Source organism: Rhinolophus sinicus, linkage group LG03 (assembly GCF_036562045.2).
Source record: "Rhinolophus sinicus isolate RSC01 linkage group LG03, ASM3656204v1, whole genome shotgun sequence".
In the NCBI taxonomy this organism is placed as follows: domain Eukaryota; kingdom Metazoa; phylum Chordata; class Mammalia; order Chiroptera; family Rhinolophidae; genus Rhinolophus; species Rhinolophus sinicus.
Genome location: NC_133753.1, coordinates 143,025,025 through 143,046,537, shown reverse-complemented (window position 1 = coordinate 143,046,537; position 21,513 = coordinate 143,025,025). Strand labels below are relative to the sequence as shown.

Genomic DNA, 21,513 nt, shown 5'->3' with positions numbered 1-21,513 from the left:
GAAAAACTTACAAATAACCCAGATCCCCTTACACATTTCTACCTATATGATTAGATTAGAATGCTTGTCATCAAATCAGTCATCTTATTATCCATTGGTTTTGAGTCAGCGCTTCTTTCACAAATGTATTAAGTTAAATTCTGCATTAGGGTTCCTCAAGTGTAACTGCTTAACCATACATAAACTTTATTTTTGGGGCTAATCAATGGCCACTCACTGTTACATTTAACATTAACTTAGAGATTCTACAGGAATACAGTTTTTTATAGAATTATTGTAATTGTTTTGGTCATTGTTTTACTTTATTGGGGTGCAAATATATTAAAGTGCAGTCTACAGACCGAAATGACTATAATTGAATTTGAAGAAACAAATTGAGAATTAGAAACTAAACTATTCTCTAGTATATTTCTTTGAAATGATGTTATTTTTTTGTAGGATTGGATGAAAGGTCTGCAGGCATTCTGCAATTTACGAAAAAGCAGTCCAGGGACATCTAATAAACGCCTACGTCAGGTGAAACTTAATTTCTTTTGATTTTTGACTGTCACATTTTGTTCTATCGCTTTTCTCTTTATTTTTATCTCTGTATGAACTGTTTTGGGCAACACTTCAAACACTTTAGAGTTCTTAAGAGAAGTTAATCTTATCAGGCATTTTATAGCAGTGTTCCCACTTGCTTCAGTAGCAGGAGAAATACTTAATTCTTTATGAAAGAGAGAGTCCTTTATATACTTGCTGGGTACTTAGTCCATAATGCCATCTTTTGAAGGCATACCAAGGATTTCTTTTCCCTTCCACTTAAAATAACAATACCAAACCAACACCAAGAGAAACTATTCTCTTGGGCACTTTGTTTTTTCTTAAAAAAATTATTTCAGCCCATTTCAAAAAAGTAGAAGTAAAGGTACTTATTGAAAAGATCATCTGACTTAAGTACTGATCCCAATAAACTTTTGGGTTTTTCATTTTATAGTAATTGCTTTTGAAATATATTGCATAACTCTTAGGTAGTATCCAATCTTATTTGAAACATTAACATGTCTTATATGTTCATTTATGGAGAGTTATGCTAGGCTCTTTCTAGATATGTAAAGTCAACTTTAAATTCTCCACTTCCTTGATTTTTTTCTTTGTAGTTATCCTTAGATAATTGGGAAAAATTAGGTAATTTTAATATTCTTGGCATTTTGAGGAAAGTTTAGTCCAATATTTATCAACCAACCAAAGTGACTTTTATTTGTGGGAATTTCCAATAAGCTTGGTGAATTTAACATTGTTTTATTGGAAGTGGATAAATGGTTAATATTTAGATGACTACAATTTATATTCCCTGTAATCAGAAGACTGAGCCTCCCAAGGACATTTAATTATATACATAATCACTATGTGTTCTCAAAACGTATTTTAACATTTTGTAAGCAATGTGGAAAAGCAGATTTAATTTTTGTAGATTGTGTGAAACTTTGGCCATGAATTTATCATTTATGGGTATATGGTATAGCTGTTACCTCTTGAACCTTTCTTATGTGTCACATACTCCACTGTGCTTTACACGTATTTTGAATCATTCCAACTTACAGTGTAAACTTTATCCTGATTTTATATCTGAAGAAGTGAGGTTCAGAGAAACTGACTTGTCCAAGGCCACATGAGTAATAGTAGGTAAGAGGGAAGAGGACCTGATACTAGAAGGTAGATGTAGGTCTAAGTTTTGGCATAAAAACTAACAAGGAACTTTGCTTGTTTGAGAATCTGTATACTTTCTGTAGCATGAAAAGGTGGAATCTGGGTTTTAAAAATATTTTATAGCTGTGGAAATCTACAGAAATAAAATCTTCCAGATCAACATTATGTAACATAACGCCGTTTCGATTTGGGTGGTGACAGTTGTTTACATGTATTAATAAAGAATCATCATCTTCATTTTCTCTGAACCATGGTTTTACAGTTGAAAAGATGTATTTCACTTATGTAAGAATATAATTGGAAGAATAAGTTGTAAAACAAAATTGCATTTGTAGTAATTGCTTTTGAAACCTAATGCATAATTCTTGAAATCTGGGGTAACAATTTTTGTGCTTTCTTTAGGTCAGCAGTCTTGTTTTACATATCGAAGAAGCCCATAAACTCCCAATAAAACATTTTACTAATCCATATTGTAACATCTACCTGAACAGTGTCCAGGTAGCAAAAACTCATGCAAGGGAAGGGCAAAATCCTGTATGGTCAGAAGAGTTTGTCTTTGAGTAAGTCTTATTTTATTATTACATTCAATTCTTTTACCACACTGCATACCGCATTTTCTGTTTCTTTTCTTTCCTTTCCTTCTTTTCCTTCCCTTCTTTTCCTTCCCTTCCTTTCCTTCCTTCCCTTTCTTTCCTTTCTGTCTCTCTGTCTGTCTGTCTTGTCTCTATATCTAAACTGTCAAGAAGGTACCAAATCCAGGCATTCTAATAGTACATACATTTTTTTCCTGTTATATTTTTTCCTCTTTATTAGTAAAGTGCTATCTATGTCTTTTGTTTTTCACCTAGTTATTAATATGAATTAGCATTACTGATAAGTCCGCAACTATTTACTAACAGAAATACAAAATGTTTGCAAAGGTTTCCAGGATTTATTTGAGGTGAAAGATGGTAGGGAAAGCATAATTTGCTTGTCTGTATTCCTGTATACCAAGCAATAAAACATGTTTTGAATGTAGTGGTAAATCTAGCAAATTTGAGTTGTTTAGTAGCAAAATAGTGGCCTTATTTGATACTAGAACTAAAGGAATTATATAATTTGATGCCAGGACATTTTGTTAATTGTTTTTTTCCTTGCTCCTTTAGTGATCTTCCTCCTGACATCAACAGATTTGAAATTACTCTTAGTAATAAAACAAAGAAAAGCAAAGATCCTGATATCTGTAAGTTGACACAGAAATTTCTTTCTAAAGTAAAAAAACATGTTTTACATACTTTTAAAATAATGAAATGTAGTCTAAAATGGAAATTAAAAAATAAAATAGAAGTGCAAGTAGTATAATTTGAAAGTTTCTTTTTGTACTTCTAAAATGTATGTAAGAAAGGAAAAAAGACCAAAATGAGTAAACTGTGCATACTATAAACCTAAGCCCTTAAGATTAAATTACATATGTATTCATCCTCCTCTACCCCAATGAGTAGGAAGAATAAGAAAACAGTATTAGTGGTCATCTTTCTGTGGTTCTTCCCCTACCTCCTCTTTCTACTTTTTTAGGTTTTCTCTACTTTCCTATATACTTTGCATGTAACTGAAAAATAAACATCTATTAAAAAAAAATTATTTAAATACAAGTACACTATTTATTCACTTCTGGTAGTGAAACCCTCTGAGTTTTTTATCTCAGCAGCACACCTTGTTCCAGCTTATTGCTAAAACAGGTTGCAGTGGGATTTAGTAATTCACATTAGTGTGAATTAGGTTAATACCTTCTTAAATGTCAGGCTCAGGGAAAGAAGTGTTATGTATTAACAGATCAAAAGCCTGAATTTTTCTCTACATGTTTATTCTTTAATTTCTATATTTAAATGCTTAACATTTTAGTGCTTCCCCATTACGTTTAAGATAAAATCCACACTCCCCCACCCCAATAATGACACAGAAGATCCTTTCTGATACACTCCTCCTCCCTTTTGCTCTCACTGTATAATCTTTTGTATATTCTTCTCTCCAGCTATGTAACATCTTTCTCATAACTCTTAAATTATCCGTGAATTCTGAAAGCATCCACCATATCTTCTATTTGGACTGCCCTCATGCTCCCCCCTCCCCCACCTCTTTCTCTTTCTCTCTTTTTCTGTACCTTTGTACTTAGGTACAGCTCCACATCCTGTTACAAGTCAGTTTAAGGATCAGCATGTTTAGAATAGATTTTTTAATCTCTATCGGCTGAATTAGATATTATTTCTCTGTACTCCAGAAGCATTAACCACTGTTATAGCACATATCACTCTGGACCATAACTGATTTTTTGCCTTCTTGGCTAGAGTGTGACCTCCATCTAAATCAGAGGCTGTGTCTTAATCATGTCTGTATCCCACGTCCCTGCTTATAACAGAGTCTGGCACATAGTAGGCGTTCAGTAACTGGATAAAATACTAAGTATTGAAATTGTGATATCACTGGAAACTCCTTTAATAAAAAGCATTTAACACTATAAAGAAGACAACATAAGGAAATTTTACTTGTGTGACTAATTATAGTGTCATCTTTTAGACAGTAATCATTTGATATTTTTCTGTCAAAGTATTTATGCGCTGCCAGTTGAGCCGGTTACAGAAAGGGCATGCTACAGATGAATGGTTTTTGCTCAGCTCTCATATACCGTTAAAAGGTATTGAACCAGGATCCCTGCGTGTCCGAGCACGATATTCTATGGAAAAAATCATGCCAGAAGAAGAATACAGTGAATTTAAAGAGGTATTATATTATTTACCAGTCTAATTATTTATGATAGCATTAACAGAAATATTTAACATTGAATAAAAGATCCATTAAGTTTAATGTAGTAATGCCATAGCTTAGTGGCTCACTGATAGGCAGAGGTTGAACAGCCTTGTGGTATGATGTTGGTCTTAAGAGTCAAAAATATGTAGTCTGTAAACTCACTCTACTTTTAATAAATATATTCAATAAAACATATTCCTAAATAACAAAAGAACATATTTTCTGTTAATCTCACTGAGAATGCTTAATGCTGTGGTGTACTTTCAACAATCTTTCTTGATGTTATTTTTAGCTTATACTGCAGAAGGAGCTTCATGTAGTCTATGCTTTATCACATGTATGTGGACAGGACCGAACACTACTGGCTAGCATCCTACTGAGGATTTTTCTTCATGAAAAGCTTGAATCATTGTTGTTATGTACACTAAATGACAGAGAAATAAGCATGGAAGGTATAGTATGGAAGTGTTAGTGTGATACTTTTAAAAATGGGGTCAGTAATTAGATTGTACATATCAAGTATATGTGGATCCTGTCTTAGAATATATTAAACAGTTACATTGTCTTTCAAAATAAGATATTCTGTTTTCCCTTCATTAAAAAGTATAATTAGAGTATCAGTTCTGATTCTTTTACTGGCTAATGTGTGGGGTTGGTATTTCTGATACAAGTTTCTGTCATGGCAAATTGGTATTGGAAGCTGAAAGAAAGGGACTTCTGTGTCCTGATCAATGGCTCACAATGCTTTATTAAGAATAGTTTAGTGTACCATGTTCTTTGTTTATTTTTTACTTTCTAATTCATTGCACAAAAGTTGAGAGTCAGCTGAATTTTGTCTAGCTTCTGTAGATAATAGGTAGTTCCCAGGCAATGTAGCTGGGCACATAATGTTTTGTTAAGGCTTACAAATATGTCAGAATAACCCACTTTCAACCAGCACTTTGACTCAGGAACAGTGCTTGCTTATAGGTTTCCCCAAATAAACTGTAAAACTATTTACTCCTATTCATAGAAAATGTAAAAATAGATTTTTCAGGGACGATAAAGTGATAGTACATATTTTATACAGAGATTATCTTTTCTGGCAATATTTGTGTTTTTTAGGATTTTATTAAGTAAAAGTCATTAGTGCCATGTTTTAGGCTAATAAATTAGTTTATATTGGGATTTTTATGTTATATTTTTATTTGAAGATTAACTCAGATTTATCAAAGCATGCTCAGGTGGCAGCAAATCTGGATTCTGTTCCTAGTTTTGTCACTAACTGGCTCTTTGGTTTTAAGTCACCTAACCCTTCTAAGCCTTTGTTTTTTCATATGAACGTGGTAGTGTTAATCCCTTCTCCTATTTAAGATCTAATGAAGTAAGAAAGTCTTTTGAAGAGTTAAGTGTATAGAAATATAGGCGGTCATTATAATCAATACTTTAATGCTACATGCAAATAACCATACTTAAATGGTTATAATTGTTGAGGGAAAATGGTTGAGGAAAAATGAATTTGTTCAATTTCCAGTTGATTCACATTAGTACAATACTTTACAAATTATCTTTTCACTGAAATATTTATGTAGACGAAGCCACTACCTTATTTCGAGCCACAACACTTGCAAGCACCTTGATGGAACAGTATATGAAAGCCACTGCTACACAGTTTGTTCACCATGCTTTGAAAGACTCTATTTTAAAGATAATGGAAAGCAAACAGTCTTGTGAGGTAAGAATTTAATGTTTTAAGTATTTCAGCAAAAAGCATATTTTAATAGGTAATGCTTTATAGTTAAGTACATTTTAAGGAAATACATTATTAGGTTTCTAAAAAATTATTCATCATAGCAGTTAAACCTTTTGTAATACATTTGTAGAATGTTATGCAAAAGAGATTAAAAAAAAATGGTGACTTTATTGTGGGATTAAAAACCTCAACTTGTACCAGAAATTCAGGAAAGTACTTTATCATTTCTCTTACTGTACTAATGATAAAATATATGCTACTTTCAGAAAGTGTGCATAACCTAAATTGGAGTTTTTGTTGGAGACTTGTTGTATAACCTAATTAAGTACTGGGTAGCATATAACATCTAGGTTTGTCCTGGAAGATTTTTTTTTGAGGGGGGAGTATGAGGTAATCCTCTCAAAAGCAAGTAAAAACATTGTCTTAAGATTGATTAAGGCTTCAGTGTAAATTCATAATAAACTATTAAGATAAAGAATGGAATCTCACTTATGTGGTTGTTCTCATTTTACTTCAAAGGTAGCACAACTACAGAAGGAAGATATTAAATATATTCTGTAGATCCAATAAAAAATTTATAACATAACGAATTGCTTTTGATAATGTCCACTGGGAGCTATCAAATATTAATTCTGCGTCATCAGTTTTTACTAATTAACTTAAAGGGAATAAGTTGATGACTTAATGTTGAAAACTTGGGGTAACACCACAGTTGGCCTAACAATAAAGGATACAGAAATTCAGCACGTCTGTAGAGTGGATACTGGGGATCCAAGCTAGGGAATGTAGATACATATAGATAATCTACTCCATTGATTCTAGATTAGAACTCTTAGATTTCAAGGGTTACTGGAAAAGTTTTGAGAAAGGTTCATGACTCTGCCCAAGACATTTGGTATTTTATTAGTTATTATCTCATTCAGAAAGCTTATTTTAATCACTTTTTTCCTCAAATAAATAGAATTTAATAGAGTTTATAATATTATAGCTACATATCTTCCCATTTAAATACCCCTATATATTTGTGAATATATGGCCATTAAAGTGGTTTTTTGGTCTTCTAGTTGAGAATGTTATATGTAAAATAAAAGTCCAATCCAGTTTGTGTGTTTGTGTGTATAAAAATCTAAGGTAAAATCTGGTAAATGATAGAACTTTAATACTGGTATTAATCCCAAAGCAATCAAAAATTGTTGAATAATCATAGTTTGTTGAGTACAGTTAACCTCCTTGCCATGGAAAATCCGCATATAAATTGTGACTCCCTCAACTTAGTTGTCCCTCTGTGTCCACCAGGGATTGGTTCCAGGACCACCTCCCTCCTTCCACCCCACAGATTCCAAAGTCTGTGAATGCGCAAGTCCCTTGTATAAAATGGCGTAGACCAGTGCGTACAGTCAGCCCTCCATATCCTTGGGCTCCCAACCATCGATCCAAAACAGTACAGGTTATCTATTGAAAAAAGTCTGTGTGTAGGTGGACCTGTGCGATTCAAATCCATGTTCAAGGGTCAACTGTAATGGGGAATTATGGTAACAAACCCAAGGAGTTCCATAGAGCAAACCACTTAAAAATTCCCATGTATACCTCCCCTACAAAAGACTAATAATACACACTGAAAAATGGAAAAATAGAGAGCCTTGAAAACAACTGTTTGATTACCTTGATTCATTTGTGTTTATCATTGCCAAGATGCATTTATATTGATTTATTCCTTCTCTTAGTTAAGTCCATCAAAGTTAGAAAAAAATGAAGATGTGAACACTAATTTAGCACACCTATTAAACATACTTTCAGAGCTTGTGGAGAAAATATTCATGGCTTCAGAAATACTTCCACCGTAAGTTGTGAAATTTTAATTTGACAAGAATTGTGTATTTAGTTTTTGAAAAATCTGTATTCTCAAACATGTAAGCTTTTCCACTGTCCTGATGTTATGCTTCTCTGAAAAACTAGGGTTTTTTAATCTTTACCAGGTAAATTGTGTTTAAGGAAAAAGACTGAATCAAAGAAACCAGAGTGAAATATTTACATTAAATCATGTTTCCATGCAAGCCAATATGTCTAATATATATAGTAATTTGGGAAATGAATAGAGGCTTATAGTCTCAGATTTGAGGAGATGGTAAAAGACGTATATATCTAGTTTATACTTGAGTATCTTTCTCGCTGTGTACACCAGAAATTGCTCAATATCGCTTAATGGCTTCCATTGTTAGTGAACTCATTCAGGTAGAAGTTAACTTAAGTCAACATTAATCTCCCCAGAACCTGTACTCATTAGCTCCTCTATCCTCATCCCAATTTTTTTTTCATATTTTTCATTAATATCCAAATGGTAATATAAAAATGGTAAGATTTCTTCTGAAGTAAATGTAAATCATTGGTTAAATCAATTAATAATGAAAACTTATTTGATTCTCTTATTACTTTTAGCCAAGTGCTTTTTTGGGGGGAATTGTCTGTTGTTTTAAAATGTCATGTATTTAGTAAATTAAGCTTTGGGTATAGTGAGATCAGTATTTTCATTTTCTGTGTTGAGATGATTGTGTTATTTTTGCAGGACACTGAGATATATTTATGGGTGTTTACAGAAATCTGTTCAGCACAAGTGGCCTACAAATACCACCATGAGAACAAGAGTTGTTAGGTAAGGCTCATCCATCACAGTATATGGCACACATTGAGAGTCAGGTGGATAATTGTGAAAATTTGAAGATTAACAGTATACAGTGTACAATTCAAGACCTTTTTCTTTTATTCAGAGCCCTGTTGAATATTTTCTGATTTCAGATGGCTCCTAAACTTCAACTTACCATTTTTTGGAAGTTACGATGTGATACTTAAATATCTTTCACATTTTCTAAAATCCTGAACATTCATTTATAGTCAGTTAACTATTTAGGATGTTTTTTTATCTTACAGAATGAGGTCAAAAGTTATATAATCAACAAAATCTATAGCTAACTTCATATAGTATACTCTTCATACAGACACATATACACACGTGCATATACCTATATATATATAAAATATAGATAGGGAGGGAGGAGAGAATAAAAAAGATAATTGATCTAGTGCTAAAAATGAAAAGATCAATAAGTGGACCATTTAGATATTGATTAATTGGTTTGTAATAGAGTCTGTGACTCTGGGCTAATTTCCAACCAGAGCCTCTAGTTCTGAAGCTGTATTTGAGTGAGCTCATTATATGATAATTAGGAGGGAATGCTTTGGCAAGTCATAGAATTTTGTAGCTTATGTAAGGGGATTTCATCATTATTTTAACACATTTTCCCAATGAGGAAGCAGATCTGTAGAGGTTAAATTGTTTGCTTAAGGTTATATAGAAAGAAAGTTAGTGACTTAGACCCAATCTAATATTCTGAATACTATTGCAGGTTTTAGTTAAGCACACCTCCACCCATTCAAGACAATTGGAAATTTAGTGAAAAAGCGTCAGAGAATATAGTAATAATGGTAATATAATTTATTATGCAGAATATGTACTATTCTATGTTTTATCCCGTAAAAAATTTAGCTAACCTCTAAAATCACCAATATCATACAGTTAGTTTTGAAATTTTATGTGAATCCGGCCCCCAACCTAAATTTTGTAAAGGCTTCTACTCCTTTTTTACAGATAAAATCTTAACCCTATCATATAAATATTTAAGAATTGTAGATTCTGTATTTCTTCGCTTTAGTATTGATTGTGAGGAATAAGGAGGAATTAGAAGCATATCTTTCAGTACAGCTGTACGTGTGGTGTAAATTAGCACTTTTCTATAAACTGAAAATTTAAACACCTACACTAATCAAGCACAGCAAGAAATTCTGCTGTGTGGATTGTTTGATACTATAGGGTGTTGTAAGGGGCAGTTATGCCCAAGGTGATGATTTCTAGCCCTAGTAAGCTTTTAAATATATGTGTAGGTACCTAGTATCCCTCTTAAATTTAAAACCACCTCTAAAAACTCACAAAAAGTAGATTTGCACATTGAATATTTTATGGTTCAATGTTGCCAGGTTATATTTCAGATTCTAAGACCTGTGTAAGTATCAATATGTTCAAGCAAAATTTATGCAAGTCTTCATAAATTAATTTAAAAGAAACCCAAATTTAAAGACTTAATAATTACTGTATATAATTCCAATAAATGATGAGAAGTAACATACTCACTTTCTAAGAGCCTAAATTAGCAAACTGTCATATGTTGAAAGGTAAAAGCTGAAAAGTTGGGTTATATACTCTGAGAACAGAGACTGTCTCGATTATTTTAGCATTTAGAAGGAATTTTATCAACTAAGAGGTCAATTATTAGTGTGGATTCCTCTTAAAATAAAATTAAGAGAAAAATGGTCTACAACATAAAATCTCTATCAGTTACTGAAGGGGGCAGGCTAGGAATAAGCTATATAAGCTTGCAGTTTTACATTATACATTGTTCTCTGAGTTGAGATTAGCAGGTAAAATTATATATGACAATGTTAAGCCACGTGCTTTTAGACTAATTTTTGTTGCTATTATTTTGTACTTTAAGAACACTTTAACTTTAGAAAGACTGATGTCTTTTTCTTTATTGCCATGAAAGCTTTTTAGCATTCTGTTGTGTACATTTTGTTTATCAAGAACTCACTTTTTCCCTAGTACAATGGATTCTTATTTTTATATGATTCTTCAACAAAATCAATACAACAGATTTTATTGGGTTGTTCTGTTTAAATACAGAAAGAGGATGGAAGAGAGAATGGAAGTTTTAGGACCTTACGGGATGTAGCTATAAAAAGGTTTATTTGTGCTTCTATCGTTTTTCAGAAATCGTCAGTGTTCCTAAGGACACTGCTTCCTCAAAGTAAATTTAAAATGTACTACTAGTTTGGAATAAATAAATAGTAGCCAAGACAGTAAATGTTACAGATATAATTTAAATCTTCCCAAATTTAAAATTCCAAATTTGGGAAAAGTGAATATGTTTGACGATATATATGTTCTTAATGTAAGTTACTTTGTTTTCTTAAAGCTGTGTTTGCGCTTCCCTATAATCAAAGTTCATGGTTCTATGAGTATTAAAAATTTTGTTTATTATTTTAATGTAGTAGTTTTCTAAAAAGCATTTCCCTCCCCTTCAGTGGTTTTGTTTTTCTTCGACTTATCTGTCCTGCCATCCTGAATCCACGGATGTTTAATATCATCTCAGGTAATCAGTTTTTGATAAATTTTGAAATGAAAAAATAAAATTTTACACTATTTAGTAAGGTTACTCATTTTTTTCTTCTAAATTTGATTTTTTTAAATAGCCATTTGTAAGACTGGGTATAAAATATTCCAAAGTATGCTTCCTTTTCTTCTTCCTTCCTTTTGCTACTTTACCTTTCCTCTCCCTTTTTACTTCTTACCCTTTCTATCTAATAACTGAAGCCTGAGATGGCATGATTAGACACATACGGTGCCACTTTTTTTCCATTTCTGCCTGTGTCTCAAACTTCTATTTTGATGCCTTTTTTCCAGTCTATTACTTGGCTTTTTCAGGTTGGAAAGAACAGCTTTCTGTGTGCTACAGTTGCAGTAGTGTTCTGAATACTTAAAAAGAAAGTGGCTCTTCAGAGGTCAGAGATTGCCCATTAGAGATTTCTTGTCACCAGTTATAAAATGTTAATCAGCCATTTTAAACTCCACATTAACCCAGATTCTGTTTTGCTTATTACATATGTCCATTACAGAATCACTTTCAGATGTTGTAGGCTTCTTTCACAGAAGAAAGGATGAGTGTTATTTGTGACGATGAATATAATAATGAGCCATTATTAAAAGATGGAACCTGAACCATTTTTATCTTAATTTGAAGCTCAAAGTTGTATTAAAAATATTTTGGAATTTACCTTTATAGCCATCACATCTGTTATTATCTGCTATTGCTATTCAAGTGGTTAAATGTGTGAACTATTAAAATTTAAGGGTCTAGGATTCTTTTGAAAAGATGTATTTGAAGGGATTTATTGGAATGTTGGTCTTGAACCACTAGGCAATACTATTTATAGTTGAGCAGCTTAAGATACAGACAGTACAATCTAAAAGTCCGGCAATCATGTAGACTTTATAGGTTTTTACTGTTAATTATCTTATGTTTCAGGGCTTATATTTAATAGCCATACTTTTCATTTACATCTTAGTATCTATATTCTGTAAGGAAATGTTTCCTGACTAATCTTTAAAATATTTTAGAAGTTTATTAAATTGCATGTTTTTCTCTTCAAAATAGAGCAGAGGTCCCAGACCTTATCTTTGTTATTGGTCTTTAAAGTGAATTATTTGTAGTCAGTGGAGGTTTGGAGCAGGGAATTGCTCAGGTTGTAAATTACTAACCTGAGTGGGTTGAAATTAGCTTTGTGAATTGTCACACAAAGTGTGTATATAGAGTGCCAGTTCGAAATAGTATCAACCAGTTAGGAGCTGCTGAGTTTTGTAGTTCCTTTTTCACAAAACTAGAAGCACTGGTAAGTGTATTCAGTATTTCTCCCTTTAGCTCAAGTTCTTTTGCATTATACAGGTCAAACATTTCAAAAAAAAAACAAATGAGTTCTGAATGGGAGAATGTTAGTATCTATAACAGTAAAGAAATACTAGTAAGTCCTAAATCTATAATGGTTTTAACTGGAAGTATGTTGGAGTTGGTCTGATTCACTATGCCCAATTCTCTTATAGATTCCCCATCTCCTATTGCTGCAAGAACATTGATATTAGTTGCTAAGTCCGTACAGAACTTAGCAAATCTTGTGGAATTTGGAGCTAAGGTAAAAACATTTTGATACTTACAATATCATTCATGAATGAAACTTTGACATGATAAAATCATAAAAAATAGCTTAAGTACATTTTCAACAGTGGATATTTCATAAAGAGAATATATATATATATATATATATATATATATATATTTATTTATTTGGTTTTTTGTTTCCCCCTTCTTCTGCTCCCCTTCCCCCAACTCTGGTTCAAGCCGTTGTTTCTCAGTCTAGTTGTGTAGGACACAGCTCCCTGGCCCATGCTGGTATTGTGAATCTTGCGCTCCCTCCAGCTGAGGCAGTCGTTGGTCGGTCGCTCACAGCAGCTCACGGCAGACCACAGCAGCCCACGGCCACTCATGCTGGCTACAGGCCACTCATGGCAGCCCACGGTAGCCCAAGGCAGCTCACGCCGACCTCCAGCTGCTCACGGCAGCCCAGCTCCAGAGAGAGCTGTTGTTCACAGTCTTAGCTGTAGAGGGTGCATGCAGTTCACTGGCCCATGTAGGAATCAAACCGGAGACCTCAGCGTTAGGAGCACAGTGCTCCAACCACCAAGCCACTGGGCCAGTCTGATAATTTATACTTCTGTTGGTATTTTTGTTTAGATTTTATATTTTAATGGAATTTTTAAAACCACATTTTAGCCACTATAGAAAACTATTTTAAATTTCCAATATACTCAGATTCACCCACTTAAATCAGCATATTTTTAAATGCACTCCAATCCATTTTTTAAAAATTTATTTTGCAATAAACATTCACTAAATTTTAAAACTTGGATGAGTTTTTAAAATGCCTATATGTGATCGATCGCACTAGTTAAGGATTTAATATTTGGTAGGGATAATTAATACTTTGTCACCTGCTTTTGTCAATATGTATCAAATTTCTTGCTGTACCTGGAAATATATAACTGTTTTATTGTTCTTAATGATTATTTAGTATGCCATCATGTAGATGGATGTTAAGTCTTTCTTTATTGGATATTTAGATAGCTTCCAATTTGTCACTCTTATAAATATTGCTGTAACAAGTATCCTTATAATACTTCCTTTCAAACTTGTCCAGTTATTTCCTTTCACTTTGGAGTAAAATTACTAAGGACGTTTTTCATTACTTAGAGAAACTGAATAATTTTAATGTCTATTTCTTAGAAATTGAGGTTCTTATCTCCTTATTGAGTTTATTGCTTTTAAGAGAATTTGTGTTAATACTAAACCTGTTTTACAAGATAGCATATTTTCAAATAGACTTAAGATTTTAGTATGAAGAGCAGTTTATATGTATGGCTTAGCTTTTGAATTTATCTAATCCTCAAGCAGTTTATGAATAATATATTTTTCTATTGCAGTCCTTATCACACTATTTTAATTCTCTGTATTCTCTGCTAGATTCGAACTTCAAGGTTGGGCTCATGTTTGTTTTGGTGCTTGGCAAATAGTAGTTTCTCAGTAATTATTTTTGAATGAATTACATATAAGCATTTTGTGTCTGCTAGGCTATGTGTTCTGATTTGTTCTCATCCAGAATTGCTTTCATTAAAGTATTCCAGTTTCTCAGGATAGCTGTTTGCTTATATCAGAAGGAAAATGCTGTCACTGTATGATTAATTCTTGTGACTATGTATTGCTACTGATGGACACAATTAGATTTATAAGAATTCTTGCTGCATGTAGGTTTTTGTTAATATAAATCAGACAATAATGTTTGTTTTTGATGCATATAGTAAACTTTTTATGTTTTTAGGAGCCCTATATGGAAGGTGTCAATCCTTTCATCAAAAGTAACAAACATCGCATGATCATGTTTTTAGATGAACTTGGGGTATGTATATAATTTTTCAAGTACTTTGAGTTCTTTAGTTAGTATAGCTGAGAGTTAACTGATTTTAACAACAACCTTTAAAAAGATTTTCTATCCAGACTTAAAAAAACAAACAAAACAACAACAAAAACTGCTTATTTTTGTCTGTCTAGTTATTTTCTTTGACTTGTTTTTAGCCAGCAAACATACACTGTTGGGGGTTTTCAACTTGTGTCATTTTCTAGTTTGTCTTTCATTACCCTATTAGTTATTCCACCTCACTGTTGTGACAATCTTTTGCCACTTTAGCTACTTTTGCTTGGTTGCTATTGTGTGGAATTTGAAACAAGATGGATGGCCCACAGTTCTCACCAGGTTAAATAAGTAAATGGACTGCAGAATAAGTGTTTTTGTGGCTTTCGGAGAGTAAAATACATGGATTTGGTGTTATACTTCAGTCAGTGGGACTACTTATGCCTTATTTGGACCTTTATAAATAAAATTATGATTATAAAATTAAGAATAGGGGACAAAAAATAATTTCTAAGATCCTGGGTTTTTAGTATAAGTTAAATTTTCTTGATTATAAATTTTCAAATGTTGACTCAATTTAAAACCGAGTAAATAATATTAGTAATTCAGTTCATATCTACAGAAACCAGAAAGGGAACATATTGTATACGGTGAGTTTAGACAGGTGTATGCCATTAGGAAATGCTAGGGTAGGAGACTGGAGGTGCTCATATTCTGCCTTACTGTATTCAGATTCAGTTAAAAACACAAGAATCACCACACCACTGTGCAGTCAAACCTATCAGGACTGCCTGTGGGCCCTAGTTTGCAACCTCCAGCTCAAAAAACACTGTAAAATTATTTACATCATAGCTCCATATTTGTAATGAAAGAAATAACACCAAATGCTAACTGTCCATCATGTTTCCTCCATATGTGAACTCCCGGAAAGTTCTGAAGATAGAAATAAGTTCTAGTTACCAAAAAAATATAGTTGGTCAGTGATTGAAAAGAACATTTTTTAAGACATATGCTAGTATTATCTAAGCCATATTTCTAGGTTTTTGGATTCATGGTTGGGACCTCATTTTCCACAATCACAAATGTCTAAGTTTGGCTTTTTCTGTCACTTTTCTTGGTAATGCCACACAACCTAGCCTTTCAAACTGCTTAGAATCCCAGTGTTCTACTACTTTCCCAGTCTCCTCATACTTTTCTATTCCTGTATTACCTATATAAATCAAATTTATCTTTCAACTCACCTCAAAATCTCCTTCAGAAAGGCTTTGCTGAGGCCTAAAACAATTCTTTTTGTTTTACCTACTAAGTATCTTCTGCATTATCTTTGATTTTTAATTCTGCGTTGCTATGACCAGCTTACTTCTGTCTTCTCTACTAGACTGTAAGCTCTCTGAAGGCAAATACTAGTGTCTTTTATTTCTATAATCCTTCATTTACTGAATAAGTGCACAACTGAGTCATTTAATAAATAAGAACATATTCTAATAGTGTTTCGCAGTATTTAGAAGTATATAGCAAATATCACCACCATTCTGGAAAGGAATGGATTTGTTCAAAATTACTGATAACCTGAGCCCATGTGAAATTTTATTCTAAGGCTCAAAATAATATCAGTATCTAGTGTTAATAAAGTACCATCAACTTACTATAATGATAAAGGAACTAAGTTACTTTATCAACTTTATCTGAAGATACCATAATTAACACTGATCATTTCCACACATTAGCAAGTGTTTTGGGTATAGTTCACAGATAATTACAGGCCTCACAAGTTCAAATCACATTTTTATAATGTAGCTTAGTTATATATGCTGATTAATTTGGAAAAACTACAGTATTTTAATGAAATTTAGTCTGAAAAAGCAGAGGAATTTTAAGTTTAGGTTGTATGTAATCCAGATTAACTGTTAATATTACTGTTTGTTTGGCATGTGTTCCAGATTAAAAGAACAAAAAATGAAACTCTATAAAGTTTAGGAAACCCATTTATTTACAATAACATTAATATACTACTGCACAGTCATTCTGCCATGCTGTGGAAGAAAATAGAACCTGGTTTTGATGTGAATACTGAGGCAAAATCTATTTCTCAGAATAAGCACTGAATATTAAAATTGGATATATTGAAATGTAACAAGTTTGAGAACATTTAAATATATTAAATTTTAAGAGAATATTATGTGTTAAAAATCCTATGTATTATAATCAATTAGGATCTTTTCAGAAGAGACTATAAGATTTCTATTTCTAAATGCAGTTTTATGATTCCCTTAAAGAATGTACCTGAACTTCCGGACACTATGGAGCATTCTAGAACTGACCTGTCCCGTGATTTAGCAGCACTGCATGAGATCTGTGTGGCCCATTCAGACGAACTGCGAACACTCAGTAATGAGCGTGGGGCACAGCAGGTAGGTCTCTGCCAGCCTTCGTTAACAATGGTTCATTAGCATTAAAGCAGAATGTAAGCATAAGACTGAGAGGTAGCAAATAGTTGAATTATGGTCAGTCTTTTCATTTTATCAGTTATATTACATTTTAAAGAATGTGAACCATAATCCAGTAAGATCTCAGCAGAGGGAAATAACAGGTTCAGACTAAGATTATATATTTTTGATACTGAAAAATGTCAAGTCCTGCTCTTGAGTCTAAATCAGCGTTACCTCTAATGAAAAATGATGTTCACTTCAGTGGCATGTGAGCTAGTAAGTCAATAGCAATATGGCTTTTTCTTTCTCACACAGTACATGGCCAAGTATATTGTCAAACACATGAGAATTATTCAGGAAGTTGGATGAAAATATTTCAAGCTCCAGAAATTCTGGAGCATGACTTTAGACACTAACATTTCTAATAAGTTCTTCCTGAGTACTGACTATATTGGCCACCCATTTGGCAGGGACGTTATAGAAGAGATTAAAGATGGAGTTTGGTGATTCTGAGTTTTCTTCAACCTGAAATTCTAAAATCAAGTTTACATAATAGTCTGGCTCATTAAGGTTCTAATCACTTTAGAAACTTAGGTAGAGTCTGTACCTACTTGTGTACTCATGGCATGTGTAATGCCTTCTTGCCAGACTGGAGCTGGGTTTATTATTTTACTTGCCTTAAAATTCTTAATGGAGGATTTAGTCCAGTTAAGACTTTTTAAGAAAGGTAAACATGCTGTTTTAATTTTAGGCCTAATGTAATCATATTTCTTCCATGATTCTTTAAAGTGTTCACTAGGCTACAAGCTGATTGCCCTTACGTGATCTTACCGGGCATGTATGTAATTTATAAGGATAAATCTCTTTTGGCAAGATGTTCTAGCTAGAGATGATGTTCTGGCCTAAGTAGGTATGAGAATGCCAAACACAAATGAATTTCTATTCACTTTGGTGTACAAATACTCTATCTTAAAAAAAAATTCAGTCCTTCTAATAGAAACTTTCACAATTCAGTCCTTCTAATAGAAACTTTCAATAGAAGGGTAATGTTACAGCTTTTTTCAGATCCAAGTTTCCATCCCTGAGCTGTCTGACCAAGCTTTCCCTTCATTTACTAATTACTTGCATACTATTTTTCCTTCTCTAGCACGTACTGAAAAAGCTTCTGGCTATAACAGAATTACTTCAACAAAAACAAAACCAGTATACAAAAACCAATGATGTGAGGTAGCAGCCTTCGCCCACGTGTTCTGCATGGATTCAGCATGCCCAACATGGTAATTCACATCAGTATGTCTCCTTTGCTCTTGCCAAAAAATAGCACACCTTTCCACATTCCAGTGATGTGTGAGCTATGCAAACAAAACCCTAGATGCTGCTGGTGAATAACTGTGCCAGCAGCTTTGTAAGCTATCTGTGCAGGATATTTGCACTTTTTCCACATATGGAATCAATCTTTACCAACCTCTGAGCCTTGGTGTACAGATCACCTTTCATACAACAAAATGCTATGACTGTATCTTGAACTGAGAATATATTTTCAGTACCTTCCAATTGCCAAAGTTTTGCTGTCTCTTGGAAAAAGAACTATGAAATCAACTGACAAGAAAAAGCATTCTCTGATGACAATTGAGTATAACTGGATTGCAGACTGTTCTTACTGTAACTTCTTCCTGATTAGGAATATGACCGTTTGACTGTTTAATGGCTTTTATTTGTATTTACAGTTTCCAGAGTTTGCCATTATAATAGGAACAATCTTTGCTGTATACTTTTTAAAATACTGTGCTGTTTTTCTTGCTGGAACTGTTCAAAGAAAATATATAGGATGGACCTATTGCTCATCAGCTTTATTTTTTAAACATGCCACTTATTTTGTTTGAATTGTCAAAAACTGTATTTAGATTTCATAATGCTTTTGTTAAATGTTTACAACAGTAAATAGTTTGAATTCAATAAATATTGGTCATTGTACTGATCGATGCATGTTACCCATTCAACCATTTTATAGAATACCAATTTCTTACGTTAAAAACACCTAGAATGCTTTTTGTTCAAAGTATTCATTAATTCCAAGTTGATTTTCTTTGATTATGCAAACAACCTCATCAGCCACTTAGCAGCTATCCATCTTTGAACTTCTGACTACTTGTTGTATCTGCTGGGTATTTAGTTTGACTGTATAGTTTTATTTGCTTCTGTATGTGTATTTTTGTGAAGTATTCACAAGGGTTAAGTTAAAATAAAACCAAGGGATATCTTAAATAGTTGAATTACTTCTGTCTAAATACAGGTAAGCATTTAATTGTAGTTTCTTCCTCCTTTAGGGGCAATTCAAATTTAGTACCAGAGCAAGACCCAGGGAGAAGATGAAAACTTCAGATCATCTTTTTTGCTAATGGTCTCTTTTGAAGGATTCCACTCATTGTGTATTTGTTAAGCAACAATTCCTTCACTCCTATAATTGTGCAGGGGAGAGGAGGCATACAAAAAAAGTATGTAGCAGCATATCAAAGTGGGCAAGACAAGAACCAAGGGAGATACTAGGAAAAACATCCCACAGTAAAGAAATTTTCTAAAGGCCTAGATTATCAGAGTACTCGTAACACTTAGTATTCTATCTCTCTGATTAAAATATAGGAAAAAACGAAGTGTTAGCTAATCTAGGGCTTAAAAGATTTCTGCATAGTATAACTTTAAGCTATTTCTATGGAGGAAGTTAGCCCTGGTGTAATTATAATCACAGTTGAACAGTGATAACCAAAATCTCAACACACCCTGTACTCCTTTTTCTTAAATGTCATCAGTTAAATCTGATGTTTCCCTCCTTGTCTCTGTATCTTATTTCCCTTTTCTCCATCCCTCCTGTTTTTCAGCTCTAGTACCACAGTACTATCCCACTTGGTCTCCTTCCTGGGTGTTATAGGATAAAGGACAGACTGGAAGGGGTATGGGTACTGACATTTCTGAAAAAATTTCAGCAACGTGCAAAACCCCATGCTAGACAATTTGGTTCTCTCCCACTAATCACACCTCAGTCATATCTGCCATAGCTCAATGTGAGTTGGTTCTCCCTTTTCTGCCTTTTATTAAAAAAAAACAAAAAACTGCACAAATCTAAAGACATCCCGCTTTTTATATTTTAATGATGTTTCTCTCAAGGTAGAATAGGAAACTTGTCATTTACCTTTGTAGGCCTTGCAGTAACTAGTTGGTCAATGACAAAATAAAACCTCTAAAACTAGGTCTGGGTAGGAAAATCAGAGATAAATGTGGGCCTTGCTTTGATGCCAGAGTTTAGTGACCTCAAAGAAACAAGGTAAACTGAACAGTTTGCAATTCTGTCTGCAGCCGAGCAGCACCGTTACTTAACCTGGACTAGACCACTGTCAGTTTAGGCTTACTCCACTTTTGTAAAATCACTATGAATTTTATTCCTCTTATTCCACAATGAGAAGGACATTAAAAACAACCCAAAATATAACTATTACAGAGAAGAATACATTCATGTAGTAAATACTCCCCTCAGATACTAACGATGTAATTAAAATGGTACCTGTACTCCTATGGATAGTGCCGCAGGGGATGCGCTGACAGGGAGCAGCGGGATGTAGCCATAAAACTTAGATTCAGGGCAATTGAGTTTCTCAAATTTCCTTCAACCCAGTTTTCCAGAAAAAATTGACAGACATCCATAATTTGGATCCAACTTAGAAATTGAATAAGATTATGGTTAAATGCTGTAATAGCCAACATTTATTGAACACTTAGTATTCATAGAGACACTATTCTGATTAATCCTGTGTGGAGTAGGCATTATTATTTTCCCCGGGTTCACCTTGGGAAACAGGCATGGAGAGCATTAGTAACTTGCCCAAACTCACAAGGTAGAGGTAGGCATGATTCATACCCAAGTAATTTGGTTTCATAGTCTTTGCTTTTACATTTTTATATCAACTCCTTTTAATTTGAATTCAATTTCTTGAATATAGTTAATCTGAAAAATTCCTAGTAACTATAACACATTTATATGGATTCACTTAGGTAACCTAATAGGTTAATTATGTAACTGAACATACAACTTGCTACTACCTACCTTACCTTTAAGAACTTAAGGTTTTTATCTAGACAACTAAAGACTGCCTACTTGATTTCTTCTTTTAAAAAAAAAAAAAACCCATTTGGAAATGTTTTCAGTTAACTACTTGAGGAAAACAAATACTCATTATCCTGGGAGACTAGCTTTCAGAACCA

General features: G+C 33.2%; 1 protein-coding gene across 2 annotated transcripts in view; it reads left to right on the top strand.

The window, feature by feature from the left end:
* The window catches only part of RASA1 (RAS p21 protein activator 1), a 98,124-nt gene extending 78,048 nt beyond the window's left edge, over positions 1-20,076 (top strand). The window contains exons 13-26 of one of the 2 annotated variants that reach the window (XM_019746368.2): positions 439-516; positions 2,092-2,249; positions 2,835-2,911; positions 4,274-4,446; positions 4,766-4,925; positions 6,045-6,187; positions 7,930-8,045; positions 8,769-8,855; positions 11,339-11,406; positions 12,912-13,000; positions 14,741-14,818; positions 17,107-17,241; positions 18,407-18,536; positions 19,587-20,076. In XM_019746368.2, the coding sequence (XP_019601927.2) occupies positions 439-516; positions 2,092-2,249; positions 2,835-2,911; positions 4,274-4,446; positions 4,766-4,925; positions 6,045-6,187; positions 7,930-8,045; positions 8,769-8,855; positions 11,339-11,406; positions 12,912-13,000; positions 14,741-14,818; positions 17,107-17,241; positions 18,407-18,490 (1,446 nt within the window). In that variant the 3' untranslated portion in view covers positions 18,491-18,536; positions 19,587-20,076. Of the gene's footprint in view, positions 1-438; positions 517-2,091; positions 2,250-2,834; positions 2,912-4,273; positions 4,447-4,765; positions 4,926-6,044; positions 6,188-7,929; positions 8,046-8,768; positions 8,856-11,338; positions 11,407-12,911; positions 13,001-14,740; positions 14,819-17,106; positions 17,242-18,406; positions 19,525-19,586 lie in introns of those variants that run through there. The other variant, XM_019746367.2, reaches the window with a different exon arrangement.
* Positions 20,077-21,513: the final 1,437 nt, after the last annotated feature.